This window comes from Arabidopsis thaliana, assembly GCF_000001735.4.
Source record: "Arabidopsis thaliana chromosome 1 sequence".
NCBI classification, from domain to species: domain Eukaryota; kingdom Viridiplantae; phylum Streptophyta; class Magnoliopsida; order Brassicales; family Brassicaceae; genus Arabidopsis; species Arabidopsis thaliana.
In genome coordinates this window covers 1,206,400-1,220,918 of record NC_003070.9, presented here as the reverse complement: position 1 = coordinate 1,220,918, position 14,519 = coordinate 1,206,400, and the positions used below count along the sequence as shown (strand labels likewise).

Here is a 14,519-nt window from a genome sequence, read left to right as displayed (position 1 = left end):
CATCTACATAATTGTGAACTATAAACGAATTATAGTTTCAAGAGGTTTTATAAAAGAGTGTATGTAGTTGACCATGACCCATCCCTAAAGGTACGCCATGTTAGATGTTCCAATTTTTCTGTTTTATTATTATTTATGTCTAACAGCAAAAAAGTATTGACAATAAACTCGTAACAGAAAAATGATGTTGATGATAATAATTAAACAACATATCAATTTATTACTAGTTCACAAACAGAAAATGTATGCATACCATAAATATGAGTACATGCAAACAATTTAGATGATGTATAAACGAGTAGCCCTTTAGTTTCTACGTTACAGTCTAAGTTTTGTTTTTCTTTGAGAATTTAATATTGCGTCGATTAATACTCGGTACCTACTTGTTAGTTTTATACGACCAGTACTTGCGAGTTAAAAAAACATACATATTAACAAAGGTTACCGCCCATTGGAAATAAACATGCATATTAAAACCCACAAGATTCACAATCATCCATTCAACTGATCTTTCACATTTCCAGTATAAGAAAACACTATGAGGATTGTAACATCATAGTTATTACGATATAAATATTGAGTGACGAATTAGAATGATAATTAAATTATTTGATTTAATTTTAAGTAGTTAAAGATGTTTAACAAGATATTACATTATATCCACCAATCATATAATTAAATTCATGTATATTGTTGTGAAAATGTTGACCGCATCTTTATAAGATGCAGAAACTGCGGTCAAAATTAAAATAAAAAGAAGTTAATTAACAGATAGTGAGATGAGTGTGTTGTTTGATCCACCGAACACACACGCACCTCCCACTAAAAGCCAATTAACCAAAAGTTGTGAAAACAAGACTTAAGTGGAAGACTGAAACAAAATCAAAATAATATAATAAAAGTGGATACAACGCGTTAAGGTTTGTACAAGTACACATATCTTTGATCATTCTCATATGTTTTGTTGCTTCAAAGCTTTGCCCACTTTGTTCGTACTCATTTGATTCCTTAGGAGAGAAGAGGGAAATTTGTTTATGCTTTAAATTTGGTGAGACTGACGAAAGAATGAGCAATAATCCACAAGGAGGATTTTCATCTTAGTCGACAATATTTCGTTGAATCCAGGTAAAAAGCATTGCCATGATTTTAATTTTTTCTTTCCTTCAAAATAGTATTGTAGGGAATAATAACTATCAAACTGAATTATGTGATCGAAAATTTTAACTGTCGTTAATTGAGGTTGAAGATGCATACAAATTCTGATCACTGCATGTTATTTTTGCAGGTTTTTTTTGGTTTCATTTTAAAAAGCTTTGTAAATAATAACACATAATTTACAGGTTTGTACCAAATAAGCTCTGTTTTAGCTTTGGGTTTCAAATTCTGTTTTACGGTTGTTGTTTGTTTCCAATATTTGATGCATTTGGTTTTGAGAATGTAATCTGGCAAATGCTTTACTACTAACTTTGATAAGAATCTGTAAACCTGTCCTTACACTAGCATAGTTTTTAAGTCAACTTATTATGCTGTCATAATCTGTAAAACAGAGGATTTTTTCTTGATCAGGAATTCCTGTGGCATTTGGCAATAGAGATGGAAGGTCAAACTCATGATGCTCAAAACAATGTTCCTGAGCATGACAATCCATTGATGAATGTGAAGAATCCATCAAGCAACTTGTTTTCTAAGAAAGATGCACAATGTTTGTCTGTTTTATGCAACGGGAAATGGTTACAGATTGTTAGAAGCAGTCCCAAAGTATCATGTGAGGCCTCTACTTGTCCAAGTCATATTTTGACCAAAGTAGGAGAAAACTATGTGGCTGAATCTGAAAAGATGCATAAAAAGGTAATCTCTTTCTCGAGCAAAACCTTCTCTCAGGGAACCCTTCAATTCACTATGAGAGCCAATGGAACACCTCATTTTGTTTTCAAATTGGAGAATCAAAAAGATGTTTATGTGGCAAGCTTAAGCAGCAATGTCCAAGACCAAAACTCGTATATGATCCATCTGCAAAGAGGAGAATCATCAGCATCCTCATCACATCTAGTTGGGAGAATAAATGTATCTACTTTGTTCTCGGAGAAAGTCTTGGAGAGAGAGTTTGTTTTGTTCAGTAGCAATGGTGAGAATCTCAAGATACCGCGTACGAGGAAAAACAGAGGACTGTCTAAAAAAGTAGTCCATGCGGTCAAGAACGAAAGAAGAACAGCAAGATTGAGCAGAACAAGCTTCATACCTGATTTAGGTTCTTGGGATGAGCAATTCCAAGCACAAAACTATGATTGTCTGCTCAAAAACAAGCTTCCAACAAATCTTGAAACATTAGCTGTTGTTGTGAAACAAGAGACTATTGAGGACGAAATTGGAGGATGGGGACTAAAGTTCTTGAAGAGATCTCCCATGTTCCAAAGAAGTAATGATGCTAGTGAGACTGAAACTTCAACATCTTCAATAAGTATGAATGTTGTGATTCCTTCAGGGATTCATGGAGGGCCTGAAGATGGACCTTCGAGTTTGATAGAGAGATGGAAATCTCAAGGAAATTGTGACTGTGGAGGATGGGATTTGTGTTGTTCCTTGACCCTTCTTAAAGGCCAACCACGGAAAGACCAGTACTTCGAACTATTCATAGAGGTAAAACTGTCATTCATTTCGTCTAACACATCAATCTTATAGCCAACCCCTTTAACAAAGAAGCTAGCTACTTTGCTAATCTTTTGGTGGGCTGTTTCAGGGGTCAAAACATGAAACAACAGGACTAAAGATTGTGAATGTTAGTGGAGGACTCTACTTAGTTCAATTCGAAGCAAAGTTGACTAGTCTGCAATCATTTGCAATTGCTTTGGCATTCATACATAGCGAGAAGCTTAGACCGTTGCATCTATACGTATTTTAACTACTACAGTTAAGTTTTTTACATATGTTAATAATAATAACAGAAGTTGGAAAAATGTCAAATTTTGGAGAGAAGAAGCTTTTAGTTGCTACCAAGTTTGTTCTCTAACCAAAGCATGCATGCACGGCTCCTACTCTCTTGTTGTGATCATCATATCGAATTAGATTTGTAAAATACATAGCAGAAGCAGATTCCTTAAGACTTGATTTATATACAATCTATGTATTAAAAAAAATCATCAGATTAATTCTCTCACAAAGGAACAAAAGCTATCGAAAGAAAGAAAAGTGAAATCTTTTTTTGACCGTTAAACCGTGATCTTTTTGTGACCGTTAAACTGTGATTTTGTGACCGTTAATTGTGATTATCAATTACCTTTTCTTGTGCTTACAAATAAGAGTCTCAACGCTTCTTCTAATCAAAGCCGATGGTGATAATAACCGATGGTGATGATCTCTGAAACAACCGTAATTGATCGGAGCGAAATCACATCATCATCGTTTCGTGATTGAATGAGAAGTTACAAACGTTGCACTGTAAGCACCTTACACATTTTAACTAATTAAGCTTTTTCACTATTGTAATGTGTTCATAACATTATAACAACAGAACAGAAAAGAACTTAGAAAAAATTGTCAAAATAGCCAAATCATTTGAATGTCAGATACATATTGTCAGAAAATAAAAATATCTTGCTACCAAAATTCTCAAATTTGTATCTAGACATATCCATCAAATACAAGCAATTGATTGATCTGATCATTAGACAATGGCATTGGCAGCACTAGCAATCCTTGGCCAAAGATCAGCACACTCTTTCCCAATAGGACCAGTAATTGCAGAACCTTTCATTTCTCCCTTGGGGTTGACAATGACTCCAGCATTATCTGTGCAACAAAAAAACACAGAATCAATACTTGCTTTCATACACAATCACTAACAATGATCAATTTAAGGATTATATAGAGTCCATATGGAGCAGATGCAAGCGTTCAAGCAATAAAGCATCTGTAACGAAGGACACAATTAAATTTTCCAGACTTGTACGAGCATCAACACCCTCTAAACGTGTCGGTGGATACTTGACTTAAGCCTGGTGATATCAATCACATAAACTGACAAAAATCATAGAATCAGTAATACTAAAACAATGGGAATGTAGAGTTCAAATGGAGCAGATGCAAGCGTTTGAGCATAATAGTATCTGTAACGATAGAACACATTTAGGTGTACCAGATTTTGTTTTGTATTTATACACCCTCTTTATGTTTCGGTGGATACATGACACAATTCTGGAAATGTAATAATCTAAATCTGGCATAACTAGACCATATACTATCTATTCATAAGCTAGATGACCAATAGAACAAATCAAGCTATTGATAATTCGGAGTCCAAGTAGTGTAACGGTATTAAACACACACTAAATAGTGTTGGTGAACAAATTACGAATCCTATTAGGGTTTTAAGAGAGAAAGTAAGTAATCTAACCTTCGAAGTACATGAAAACACCATCCTTTCGGCGCCATGGTTTGCGTTGCCTAACGATGACGGCAGGAAGAACCTTTTTCCTGAGATCAGGCTTACCCTTTTTGACGGTGGCCATCACCATGTCTCCGACGCAAGCAGAAGGTAATCGATTAAGACGACCTTTGATACCTTTCACGGAAATGATGTAGAGATTCTTAGCACCGGTGTTATCGGCACAGTTCACCGTCGCCGCCACCGGAAGACCCAGTGACATCCTGAATTTGTTACCAGAGGTACCTCCACGCCCTAATCGAAAAAAATCCAAATCAACAACGATTAAAACGAGGTTCGAAAAGCTGAATAAACACATATTGATGAACTGAAAATGTAACAGATCTAACAACTGAGATAGAGGAAAAGTGCGAACCTCGCTTCGACATTGTTGACGGCTTGAAGGAAGAAGAAACGATTTCGGTTTAATATATAGTGACGCATTCTTCTTGTAGGGTTTCAGTAGGCTTAAAAAATGGAAGAAGAAACGATTTCGTTTTTTAGCCCAAGTTCAAAGTATATTAGGCCCATAAAAGCCCAAGCAGAGTTTTAAATTAAATCAGACGCGTCTTATCACTATTTGGAGAGTCCCACATCGGAAAGGTGAGAGAGTTTGCCAAGGGAAACTTTAGTATATATAGACTTCACTCTCCATATTCTCGAACCACGCAGCCATGTGGTGAGCACATAGCGAACTATTCTTTCGCCTTTTACTAAAGAATACCGTGTGCTCTCCACGCTAAGTGGCATACGCCTATTTTTGGAGGGTTCCCACTTTACTGTGGGTCCCAACATCTCTCAGTTTAATTTTTGGTCTCGAAGTATCTGAGAATCCTTTGTGGCAACTCTAACTGTTAGACAATTAAATCTATAACCCGGTTATTAAACCGTATATACCCAGTTAAAATGCAAACAGTTATTTAAAATATCCTCTATTAGAGTCTTTGTGTTTTTTGCCTGTTGATGGATATATGAACGAGTTTGCTATCTAGAATCGATAGAATAAGCTTTGAGGTTATATAAGATATTTGGATTGGTTTCTGGTGAATCCATTATTTGTACAAGTTTCATGGTCGTAAGTTGTAATAACTGTATTTCTTCATAATCTTCTGTTATAGTTGTTTTCATAGAACTCAATTTGATTAGCAATATTTGTCGAATCCTAAAATCTGAAATTGCTTGAGGATTATGAGATTCCATATTTCTCAAAGTTAAAAGATAACTGAAAGAATCAATGATCAGGTCCTGACCAGTGCCACTTGATTGATATATAGTTGACCTTAATTGAAAGTTTGAAACAAATCCCATCATAAGATCATAAAAAATATAGTTATCCAGTTAACAATTAAAGGACACCGTTTAAGTAACTGCTGCAGACAGAATTGAGATTAAGTATTGACCCGAATCTTATCTTCTTTTCTCCGGATACATCAACTACAACAACAACCAGGTGCAAAAGTATGTTGAGTAACAAGTTTCCCAACAATGTTTTATGCTGGATTCTGTTGTCAACAAAAGTGAGGTTGGATTTTGTTTTTCTCTCTCAAAAGATTGTGTATATGGAAGAGAATACATATGGAATTTACGAAAAACAAGAGATTCGGCTTGGCAAAAGTTACTTGGAATAGGAGATTTGCTAATTATGGTTAAGTTTTCATGAGGCTTCCTCATTTTACTCACATCCTCTCTCCTTCCTTAGCACAGAGAAATTTGTTGTCGCCTAGCTTTTTCCAAGTTGTCTCTCGTCTTCCTCCACCTCCTCATTTTTCTCTGTTTTTTTGTTCGTTGTCTCTCATTTTTCCCTTATTAAAAACACATAACTCCTTCTCTCTCCTCACTTCTCGGACATCTGATTTCTTAAACCCGTATCCGTCTGGTTTCTATTTCCTTCTTGCCTCCCCTCCGTGATGGTTCGTCATTCTCGGAGGGAGTCCTTTTTCGACATGGTTGGCTTTGAGGTTTGTCCTGATACCGATCTTCTTTGGCCATTCGGGAAGCTTGATGGTCTTGATCGGGATGAAATCCGTGAAACCGCGTATGAGATCTTTTTCGCCGCATGTCGATCATCACCTGGATTTGGAGGTAGAAATGCTCTCACATTCTACTCCAAGCACAATGCTGGTGACCATCAAGGGGATGGAATAGGAGGAGGAGGAGGATCTGGATCATCTAACGGCTCTGGATTCGGGTCTTTAGGAAGAAAAGAAGTGTTGACAACACCAACAAGCCGAGTAAAACGGGCGCTAGGGTTAAAGATGCTTAAACGATCTCCTTCTAGGCGAATGTCGACAGTAGGGACAGTTGTAGGGGCCGTCTCAGCTCCTTCATCCCCAGGTAATAATGGAAGCATAGGAAGTGGTTCAGGACACTTTAGCCCTGGGGCTGGGTTTTTTACAGTCCCGCCTGCTCGGCCTCGACGACCGTTAACCTCTGCAGAAATCATGAGGCAGCAAATGAAGGTGACAGAACAGAGTGACACTCGGCTACGGAAAACCCTAATGAGGACGCTTGTTGGCCAAGTAAGTTGCTCTGTTTTTAAATTGTGAATGAAACTCTGTTTCTTGATTAATTAATAAAATGTTTATAACTGTTATTTTTTAGACCGGTAGGCGAGCAGAGACAATAATCCTTCCGTTAGAGCTTCTCCGTCACGTGAAACCATCGGAGTTTGGTGATGTACATGAGTATCAAATTTGGCAAAGACGGCAACTCAAAGTCCTTGAAGCTGGTCTTCTCATTCACCCATCAATCCCTCTAGAGAAGACCAACAACTTTGCAATGCGTCTCCGAGAAATCATCCGCCAGAGTGAGACAAAAGCCATCGACACTAGCAAAAACTCAGACATAATGCCGACATTATGTAACCTTGTCGCCTCCTTGTCATGGCGCAACGCTACTCCAACAACCGATATATGCCATTGGGCTGATGGATACCCACTTAACATCCATCTCTATGTGGCGCTTTTGCAGTCGATATTTGACATACGTGATGAGACCTTGGTTCTTGATGAAATCGATGAGCTTTTAGAACTGATGAAGAAGACATGGATAATGTTGGGGATCACACGAGCTATACATAACTTGTGTTTCACTTGGGTTCTGTTTCATCAGTACATTGTGACATCACAGATGGAGCCAGACTTGCTTGGTGCCTCTCACGCCATGTTGGCTGAAGTTGCCAATGACGCCAAGAAGTCTGATCGCGAGGCTCTTTACGTGAAGCTCTTGACCTCGACATTGGCCTCTATGCAAGGATGGACTGAAAAAAGGTATTTCTTTTTGCCTTGTAAATGGACTTGATCACACAAAACTGAATCTGATTGTGAATGTGTGATTATAGGTTGTTGAGCTATCATGATTATTTTCAACGAGGGAACGTGGGATTGATCGAGAATCTTCTGCCATTAGCGTTGTCTTCTTCTAAGATCTTGGGGGAGGACGTGACAATCTCTCAAATGAATGGTCTAGAGAAAGGTGATGTGAAATTGGTGGATTCTTCAGGGGATCGCGTCGATTACTATATAAGAGCATCTATTAAAAACGCCTTCTCAAAGGTAATAGAAAACATGAAGGCCGAAATCGAAGAAACAGAGGAAGGAGAAGAAGAAGCGGCAACTATGTTGCTTCGGCTAGCTAAGGAGACAGAGGATCTTGCTTTGCGCGAGAGCGAGTGTTTTAGCCCGATACTTAAGAGATGGCACTTGGTTGCAGCTGGAGTCGCCTCGGTTTCGCTTCACCAATGTTATGGTTCCATCTTGATGCAGTACTTAGCTGGTCGATCGACAATCACTAAAGAGACTGTTGAAGTTCTGCAAACTGCGGGGAAGCTCGAAAAGGTTCTTGTGCAGATGGTGGCAGAGAATTCAGATGAATGTGAAGATGGCGGTAAAGGCCTTGTTAGAGAGATGGTTCCGTATGAAGTCGATTCGATTATCTTACGACTACTAAGGCAATGGATTGAAGAGAAGTTACAAACAGTTCAAGAATGTTTGAGCAGAGCAAAAGAAGCTGAAGTATGTTTATTAAAGCTTTACTTGCAGTTCAAGTATACAAAATGTATCATCTATACACTCAATATTTTTTTCTGTAGACATGGAACCCGAAATCAAAATCAGAACCCTATGCACAATCTGCTGGAGAGTTGATGAAGCTAGCGAATGATGCAATCGAGGAGTTCTTTGAGATCCCTATTGGGATTACAGAGGATCTTGTTCATGATCTTGCTGAAGGATTAGAAAAACTCTTCCAAGAATACACCACATTCGTAGCATCTTGTGGTAAGTGAAAGGATACAAATTTCTCATTTCATACAAACCATTGGTTACTAATTGGTGATTGTTTTGTTTTTTGTCAGGTTCAAAACAGAGTTACATTCCTACGCTTCCTCCACTTACAAGATGTAACCGAGACTCAAAGTTCGTGAAGCTTTGGAAGAAAGCCACGCCATGTGCTGCCTCGGGAGAAGAACTTAACCAAATGGGTGAAGCCCCAGGTGGCAACCACCCGCGTCCTTCCACTAGCCGAGGAACCCAACGCCTCTACATTCGTCTCAACACTTTACATTTCCTAAGCTCACAACTTCACTCTCTCAACAAATCCCTCTCACTCAACCCGAGGGTCCTCCCCGCGACGCGAAAACGCTGCCGCGAACGGACCAAATCATCGTCTTATTTCGAATTCACTCAAGCAGGAATCGAATCTGCATGCCAACATGTCTCTGAGGTTGCAGCTTACCGGTTAATCTTCCTAGACTCATACTCTGTATTCTACGAAAGCCTATACCCCGGAGATGTCGCGAACGGGAGGATCAAACCCGCGTTGCGAATCTTGAAACAGAACTTAACGTTAATGACCGCGATTCTTGCGGACAAAGCGCAAGCATTGGCGATGAAAGAAGTCATGAAGGCTTCATTCGAAGTCGTTTTGACGGTTCTTCTCGCGGGAGGACATTCCCGAGTTTTCTGTCGAACAGATCACGATTTGATCGAGGAAGATTTCGAGAGTTTGAAGAAGGTTTATTGCACTTGCGGCGAAGGACTAATCCCAGAGGAAGTGGTGGATAGAGAGGCAGAGACAGTTGAAGGAGTGATTCAGCTTATGGGCCAACCAACAGAACAACTTATGGAAGACTTTAGCATCGTGACATGCGAGTCAAGCGGAATGGGTTTGGTTGGGACAGGACAAAAACTTCCAATGCCTCCAACGACTGGACGATGGAACAGGTCGGATCCAAACACGATTTTGCGAGTTCTTTGCTATAGAGACGATCGTGTGGCTAATCAGTTTTTGAAAAAATCGTTTCAATTGGGTAAACGAAGATGACACAAAAGAGAAATAGTCAAAAGAATGTCATCTCGCTAAGACGTGATCTGTTGTATATTTTGAGATTAAGATGTTACAGAACCAAAAAAAATTGCTTGTTCATTAGATAAATGAGAAAAATCTTGAAAATGTAATGTTTTTGGTTTATACATTAAACCCGGTTTAGAGACAACCGAGAGCGTGTCACCCATGATCTAACGACATCGTATTGTCGATTCGATGCCATCAATCGTATAACTTGACCTTCCGTTCCCTCTCTCCAACCTATCGTCGCTCGTAAGCTTCTCTCAGTTCTTCTTCCGCCTATATTCAATTAGGGTTTTGAAATTTGTGTTAAAGTTCGGATTTTTGGAGTAGTAGCTTGTGTTTGGTTCTCTGAAATTGACTAGAATTCATCAATGCTTCAAGTCCTGTGACGAAATTTTATCTCGATTCTGATTGATTACATCACAAAAGTAAACATTTTTCGATGATTAGTGAATGCTGCCCCATAGTAGGATTCAAATCTTCTTGTTTGGTTTGTTTGCAGTTTTAGACGTTGGAAAAGTTTCTTGTTACCATCTTAAACATTTGCCTAGCTCTCTCATTCTTTGAAGCTGTCTCGTACTTGTCATCTCATTATCAGGTAGAATCTGCCCTTTTACTGGGAAGAAAGCAAACAGAGCAAACAAAGTGTCATTCTCTAACCACAAGACCAAGAAGTTGCAATTCGTCAACTTGCAGTACAAAAGAGTTTGGTGGGAAGCTGGCAAACGTTTTGTCATACTTCGGTTATCAACTAAGGCCTTGAAGACCATTGAGAAGAACGGTCTCGAAGCTGTTTCCAAGAAAGCTGGCATAGATCTTCGTAAGAAGTAGATATTGTTTAGATTTATCTGGTATGTAGTCGTCTTTTTGGTACTAGTCATTACCCTTTTGTTTTCCTACTCAATTCGGTAGTCTCTATGAGCTTTGTCCCATTCATGGCAGCGTCGGGTTAGTCCATTTTGTTCAATCCTTAATGTCTAGTTCATCTCAAGAATCGCCATAAACTACTTAGATAAGATTGAAAAGTATATGTTGTCAAGAGTTTTAATCTTCCTCAGAATAATCATTGAATGGTAAATTGTATCAATTCTTACGTCTAGTAGCTCTATCATCAGCTTGTTATTTCGGTGTCTCCTTGAAAGAGAGAGGTCATAAACCAGGATATCTCCTGTGCTTTTATCACTGCTCAGGTGGTTAACCATTTTCTTTGTAAAGCATATATGTTTTTCTCTATGACAGTCAAGAAAGACAGAGACAATTCACACGCAACACAGGTGATCAAAACCATGATGTGTTTTACTCTTTGTCACTGATATTATTATCATTACATGTATCGACTGATTCAACAATAGGATTCTCAGTTTTCCCTTTCGTCTTCTTCATTGATAGCTCTCCTCCTCCTGATCCTTTTGGCTTCCTATGACGTGATGTAGACTTTCTACTATGAGTAGAACTATCTGAAAGAGGGTAAGAACCTTCCATATCGTTGGTGGTAACCGAGACAACACGCCTCCTCCTAACTGATGGATCATTCGATGAATCTATCGACCCGTGCCTACTCCTGTGGTGACGTCTTGTGTTTTTTGGTTGCATATCTGATGCTGAGGCACTGCTGTTTCGCCTAGGCGGAGAACCGTTTTGTGAGACCGTCTCGGATTTACGCCTTGTCTTCTTGTGCTTTGGTTTGTCGGTAGGAGGCAACAACTCTTGTAATCCAACTCCTTCTCCTATTTGATTGTTGTTGGCATCTGCTCGAGAAACTACTTGACCATTCTCGTTTTCTTGAGGTTTGAAGTCACCCATCTACATGTTTTGTTTTACTAATGATGAGTACACTTAGCTAATACGTATATAAAGTCGGAAAAATACGTACAGATGTACAAAGCGTACCCAGCTTGGCACATTGGTCGCGGGACCGTCGGATCCGATGTGGGCGACATGCTTTACATCGGTAGGAAACCCGATCTGCATGTCCTTGTCTTTTTCTTCGTCTGTAATTAGATTTTTTGTTTTCATATACATACAGAGATGTGACTTGTATTGCAAGAAAAGTTAAAATTGTTCTTGTTAGTGAGTCGATGAGACTCACCGAAAATCTGAGTAATGTAGCGAAGGCCTTTAAGAAGGCCTTTCACGGTCGCCATCTCGGGAGGAATGGTTTCCGGTTAGAACTTCAGATGCTGTAACTCTGTGAATGTGCCAAAACCTAACGTGTAGAGGAAACGAAAAGAACAAATCAACCATTGAATGGAATTTTTTAACAGATTAGCAGATGTCTGTAAACATTGAAACAGTCCAGACCAGACAAAGATTTGAACGAGATCAGAGAATTCGAACCTTGATAGCATTGATTTTCATTATGGAAATAATTGAGAAAAGAATTGGAAAGGGAGAGAGAAAAGAGAGAGATTAGGTTTCGAAGAGGGAGGGAGAGCACTAAACTTTATTTACCAAAAAAAACAAAAAAAACTTTTTCAAGGTGTTTATTTTTACTGTTTATATATATATTTTTATAAATAGAACTAATCTTATTTTGAGTTTTTGTTGGTGATAATTGAGGCAACGTAGTGTTTACTCAATCAATCCTCCATGGGGAAAAAACAAAAACAAAAAAAAACTAGTCGACGAGAGGATTTTACGGGTTGATGAGAGGAAGGAGACGAGACCATCAATACAAAAAAATATTGGTAGTCTTTCATTACATACATAATTGTTTCAAGTTTTACAGGAAAAAAAACCACGACAGGAAAGAGAAAAGAACAATTCCATGAAATCAAAGTTGTAATAAAAAGAAAAAGAAAAAAAATGTTGTAATGCAAAGTGGTTTGGGATTTCATAATGATTAATAAATCGGAGTGGTGTTGAGAGATTGAAAGCTCTTAAATTGGTGGATTCATGAGTAAAGAATTGAAACTTTGCATCGGATTATGATTAATACGTATCCATTCATATATGTATTTGCCAAGTCTTAAGAGTTGTTTGGTTTGACCGTTTGTGGTTATTATTTTGGATATATATATTCACGTTATATCCATTTGAGTTTATAATAATCATGATGAATAGCATATAACAAGAAGAAATAATGCAAAATGAAGAACAAAATAATATCTTAGAAGAAATACATGTATAATACACTAATCAGTCCAAATAACAATAGAACAACAACAAAAAAGACATCATACTTCTCAAAAAGCCCTAATATTTTGGGATCGAGAGACGAGAATCATATATTTTCTTGTTTTTATTAATTAATTGAAACGGACAAGTACTACCAAAGAGTCACAGACTCACAGCCTTAATGACAAGTCGATGGGACTGGAGTTGGCTCCTCCGTTCTCCGCCACAGCGCTATCCTCCGGTCTCCATTGGTCCAGCTGGCAAAGAAGCGGCAGCGTACGGGTACCTCCCGATGACGTCTCCGGAAAAAGATCCATCAGTTTCGGAGTCTCCGGCATCGTCGTCGGCGGCATCTTTGGCAGCAAAAACTTATATTTTCTGGTCGGACTCATCGCCGGCGCATGAGGAGATCCTTTATGGAACCTCCCTTGATCATCTAAGTAACCTCTACGGTAATAATTCACGTCAAACTGATTCCTCGCCTGAAAATCAGGATTAGGGTTCCGGCCGTTTACGTTAGTGTAGTGGCGGAAGGTGGTGGGTGCAGCAGCGGCGGCGGCGGCGGGGGAGGAAGAGAAGGTGGAATACTGGCGATTGGAGTGAGCGGCGTTGTAGTGTGAGATCAGCTGGTGTGATGATAAGAAGACTCTCTTACAAACCGCACATTCTTGGGGTTCTGAAAATGGCATGATCATTAGATTTTGTGTTTTATAGTATTGACGATGCAAGAGAGATATTTGAGAGAGATGGAGAACCTAAGACACATCTATACAACTATTTATATACAAATTTTATGTGTGAAAACAAAACAAAACAAAAAGGGAGATAGTGCCAACACTATATGAGGAAATATATTTTTCCATGTATGTTATAGTTCTGTCTTAATTTGTTGATGATGAGGATGGATTTACTCTGTCATCATGCATGAATTTAGTTCAGGATTTTTTAGTAAAATCTTTCTATTAAAGAAAATAAATTTATATATATATAGGTATATCTAATCATATAAAGAAGTCAAACATTGAAAGGCAAAATTAAAAGGTAAGGTGAATTCAATGCAATTTAAAATTTAAGAATATTGATTGTTTTCATTTTGGGAAGGATACTAATGGGAGGTTGATTATTTGTGGGAAATTAATCAAACCACTTTTAGGAATTTTTAAAAGGTAAACACATATTATACAATCCTTGCTCCACTGTCATACAATTATCTTTTGGGAAGAATCCCTAATTAATTTTAGTCATCTATTTTGGTAAATATTAACAAAAATGAAATCTTTGCTTCTGGTCTTCCATTTAATCATTTTATGGTGTTAACTATTTCAAATATGTCCTAAAACATTTATGGTTATTGGAGATTGAAATTTATTTCTTCTCTTGTTGAGAGAGGACCGGTCTTGAGATACACGCGGCCCCAGGACCCACACAATTATTTCGTATACATGATCGGCTGTGCTTATAAATACATAAAACGTTGTGATATTAGTGTTCTTAATATGAAATTTTGAGTACTATAATTTTAGTTTATTGTTCGCCATTGAATTAACTATAATAAAAAATATTTTTTTTAATATGATTGCCATGAAATATATTACTATCATCAAACTTATTGCAAATGTTAATATGATTAAAT

The 14,519-nt window shown here is 38.1% G+C and overlaps 6 protein-coding genes, 4 non-coding genes and 1 pseudogene across 20 annotated transcripts; 4 read left to right on the top strand and 7 right to left on the bottom strand.

The window, feature by feature from the left end:
* Positions 1-19: 19 nt before the first annotated feature.
* On the top strand, positions 20-3,229 carry AT1G04490 (hypothetical protein (DUF3527)). Of its 9 annotated transcripts, none has more exons than NM_001331481.1 (5): positions 20-90; positions 1,013-1,125; positions 1,286-1,340; positions 1,567-2,637; positions 2,738-3,090. In NM_001331481.1, the coding sequence occupies exons 4-5, from the start codon at positions 1,594-1,596 to the stop codon at positions 2,897-2,899; spliced, it is 1,206 nt and encodes a 401-aa protein (NP_001318919.1). In that variant the 5' UTR covers positions 20-90; positions 1,013-1,125; positions 1,286-1,340; positions 1,567-1,593; the 3' UTR covers positions 2,900-3,090. The 9 variants fall into 9 exon arrangements, with proteins under 9 accessions (NP_001318919.1, NP_001321669.1, NP_001077456.1 ...); NM_001083987.1 differs by lacking the exon at positions 20-90 and adding an exon at positions 782-920 and having other exon boundaries at positions 2,738-2,971; NM_001331487.1 differs by lacking the exon at positions 1,286-1,340.
* Positions 3,230-3,447: 218 nt separating this feature from the next.
* Positions 3,448-4,994, bottom strand: AT1G04480 (Ribosomal protein L14p/L23e family protein). The gene is made up of 3 exons (NM_100327.5): positions 4,797-4,994; positions 4,391-4,675; positions 3,448-3,786 (listed from the first exon to the last, which is right to left on the bottom strand). Exons 1-3 carry the CDS (start codon positions 4,807-4,809, stop codon positions 3,662-3,664), a joined length of 423 nt encoding a protein of 140 aa, NP_563707.1. The 5' UTR covers positions 4,810-4,994; the 3' UTR covers positions 3,448-3,661.
* On the bottom strand, positions 3,858-3,998 carry AT1G04277. The gene has a single exon (NR_138684.1). It is a non-coding gene; the product is annotated as an other RNA (small nucleolar RNA).
* Positions 4,054-4,197, bottom strand: AT1G04273. The gene has a single exon (NR_138683.1). It is a non-coding gene; the product is annotated as an other RNA (small nucleolar RNA).
* AT1G04267 lies at positions 4,228-4,367 on the bottom strand. Its single transcript, NR_138682.1, has one exon. It is a non-coding gene; the product is annotated as an other RNA (small nucleolar RNA).
* A 93-nt stretch (positions 4,995-5,087) lies between the features above and the next one.
* On the top strand, positions 5,088-5,188 carry U5.6. Its single transcript, NR_138681.1, has one exon. It is a non-coding gene; the product is annotated as an other RNA (small nuclear RNA).
* An 889-nt stretch (positions 5,189-6,077) lies between these two features.
* AT1G04470 (hypothetical protein (DUF810)) lies at positions 6,078-9,995 on the top strand. Its single transcript, NM_100326.4, has 5 exons — positions 6,078-6,939; positions 7,022-7,689; positions 7,761-8,433; positions 8,511-8,697; positions 8,775-9,995. The coding sequence occupies exons 1-5, from the start codon at positions 6,328-6,330 to the stop codon at positions 9,740-9,742; spliced, it is 3,108 nt and encodes a 1,035-aa protein (NP_171941.2). The 5' UTR covers positions 6,078-6,327; the 3' UTR covers positions 9,743-9,995.
* Positions 9,996-10,296: 301 nt separating this feature from the next.
* AT1G04455 (uncharacterized protein) lies at positions 10,297-10,650 on the bottom strand (the record flags this gene model as incomplete). The annotated part of the gene is made up of 1 exon (NM_001331480.1): positions 10,297-10,650. The coding sequence occupies one exon, from the start codon at positions 10,648-10,650 to the stop codon at positions 10,297-10,299; it is 354 nt and encodes a 117-aa protein (NP_001321428.1).
* Positions 10,370-10,600, top strand: AT1G04457 (annotated as a pseudogene). The gene has a single exon.
* A 242-nt stretch (positions 10,651-10,892) lies between the features above and the next one.
* On the bottom strand, positions 10,893-12,398 carry RIC3 (ROP-interactive CRIB motif-containing protein 3). Its single transcript, NM_100325.4, has 5 exons — positions 12,372-12,398; positions 12,107-12,238; positions 11,859-11,975; positions 11,660-11,760; positions 10,893-11,572 (listed from the first exon to the last, which is right to left on the bottom strand). Exons 3-5 carry the CDS (start codon positions 11,911-11,913, stop codon positions 11,066-11,068), a joined length of 663 nt encoding a protein of 220 aa, NP_171940.1. The 5' UTR covers positions 11,914-11,975; positions 12,107-12,238; positions 12,372-12,398; the 3' UTR covers positions 10,893-11,065.
* Positions 12,399-12,979: 581 nt separating this feature from the next.
* Positions 12,980-14,159, bottom strand: AT1G04445 (C2H2-like zinc finger protein; the record flags this gene model as incomplete). 2 transcript variants are annotated; one of them, NM_148432.2, is made up of 1 exon in its annotated part: positions 12,980-13,575. In NM_148432.2, the coding sequence occupies one exon, from the start codon at positions 13,573-13,575 to the stop codon at positions 13,057-13,059; it is 519 nt and encodes a 172-aa protein (NP_683273.1). The 2 variants fall into 2 exon arrangements, with proteins under 2 accessions (NP_683273.1, NP_001323187.1); NM_001331479.1 differs by having other exon boundaries at positions 13,057-14,159.
* Between the last annotated feature and the right edge of the window lie 360 nt (positions 14,160-14,519).

Excerpts from the sequence above, each read along its gene's own strand:
- RIC3 (NM_100325.4), bottom strand. The coding sequence starts at position 11,913 with ATGGCGACCGTGAAAGGCCTTCTTAAAGGCCTTCGCTACATTACTCAG. Across the intron at positions 11,761-11,858 it reads CTACATTACTCAGATTTTCG|ACGAAGAAAAAGACAAGGAC; the intron begins GTGAGTCTCATC and ends ATCTAATTACAG. Across the intron at positions 11,573-11,659 it reads CGACCAATGTGCCAAGCTGG|ATGGGTGACTTCAAACCTCA; the intron begins GTACGCTTTGTA and ends CAAAACATGTAG.
- AT1G04470 (NM_100326.4), top strand. The coding sequence starts at position 6,328 with ATGGTTCGTCATTCTCGGAGGGAGTCCTTTTTCGACATGGTTGGCTTT. Across the intron at positions 7,690-7,760 it reads CAAGGATGGACTGAAAAAAG|GTTGTTGAGCTATCATGATT; the intron begins GTATTTCTTTTT and ends GTGTGATTATAG. Across the intron at positions 8,434-8,510 it reads GCAGAGCAAAAGAAGCTGAA|ACATGGAACCCGAAATCAAA; the intron begins GTATGTTTATTA and ends TTTTTTCTGTAG.
- AT1G04490 (NM_001331486.1), top strand. The coding sequence starts at position 1,594 with ATGGAAGGTCAAACTCATGATGCTCAAAACAATGTTCCTGAGCATGAC. Across the intron at positions 2,638-2,737 it reads ACTTCGAACTATTCATAGAG|GGGTCAAAACATGAAACAAC; the intron begins GTAAAACTGTCA and ends GGGCTGTTTCAG.
- AT1G04480 (NM_100327.5), bottom strand. Across the intron at positions 3,787-4,390 it reads TGTTTTCATGTACTTCGAAG|ATAATGCTGGAGTCATTGTC; the intron begins GTTAGATTACTT and ends TTTGTTGCACAG.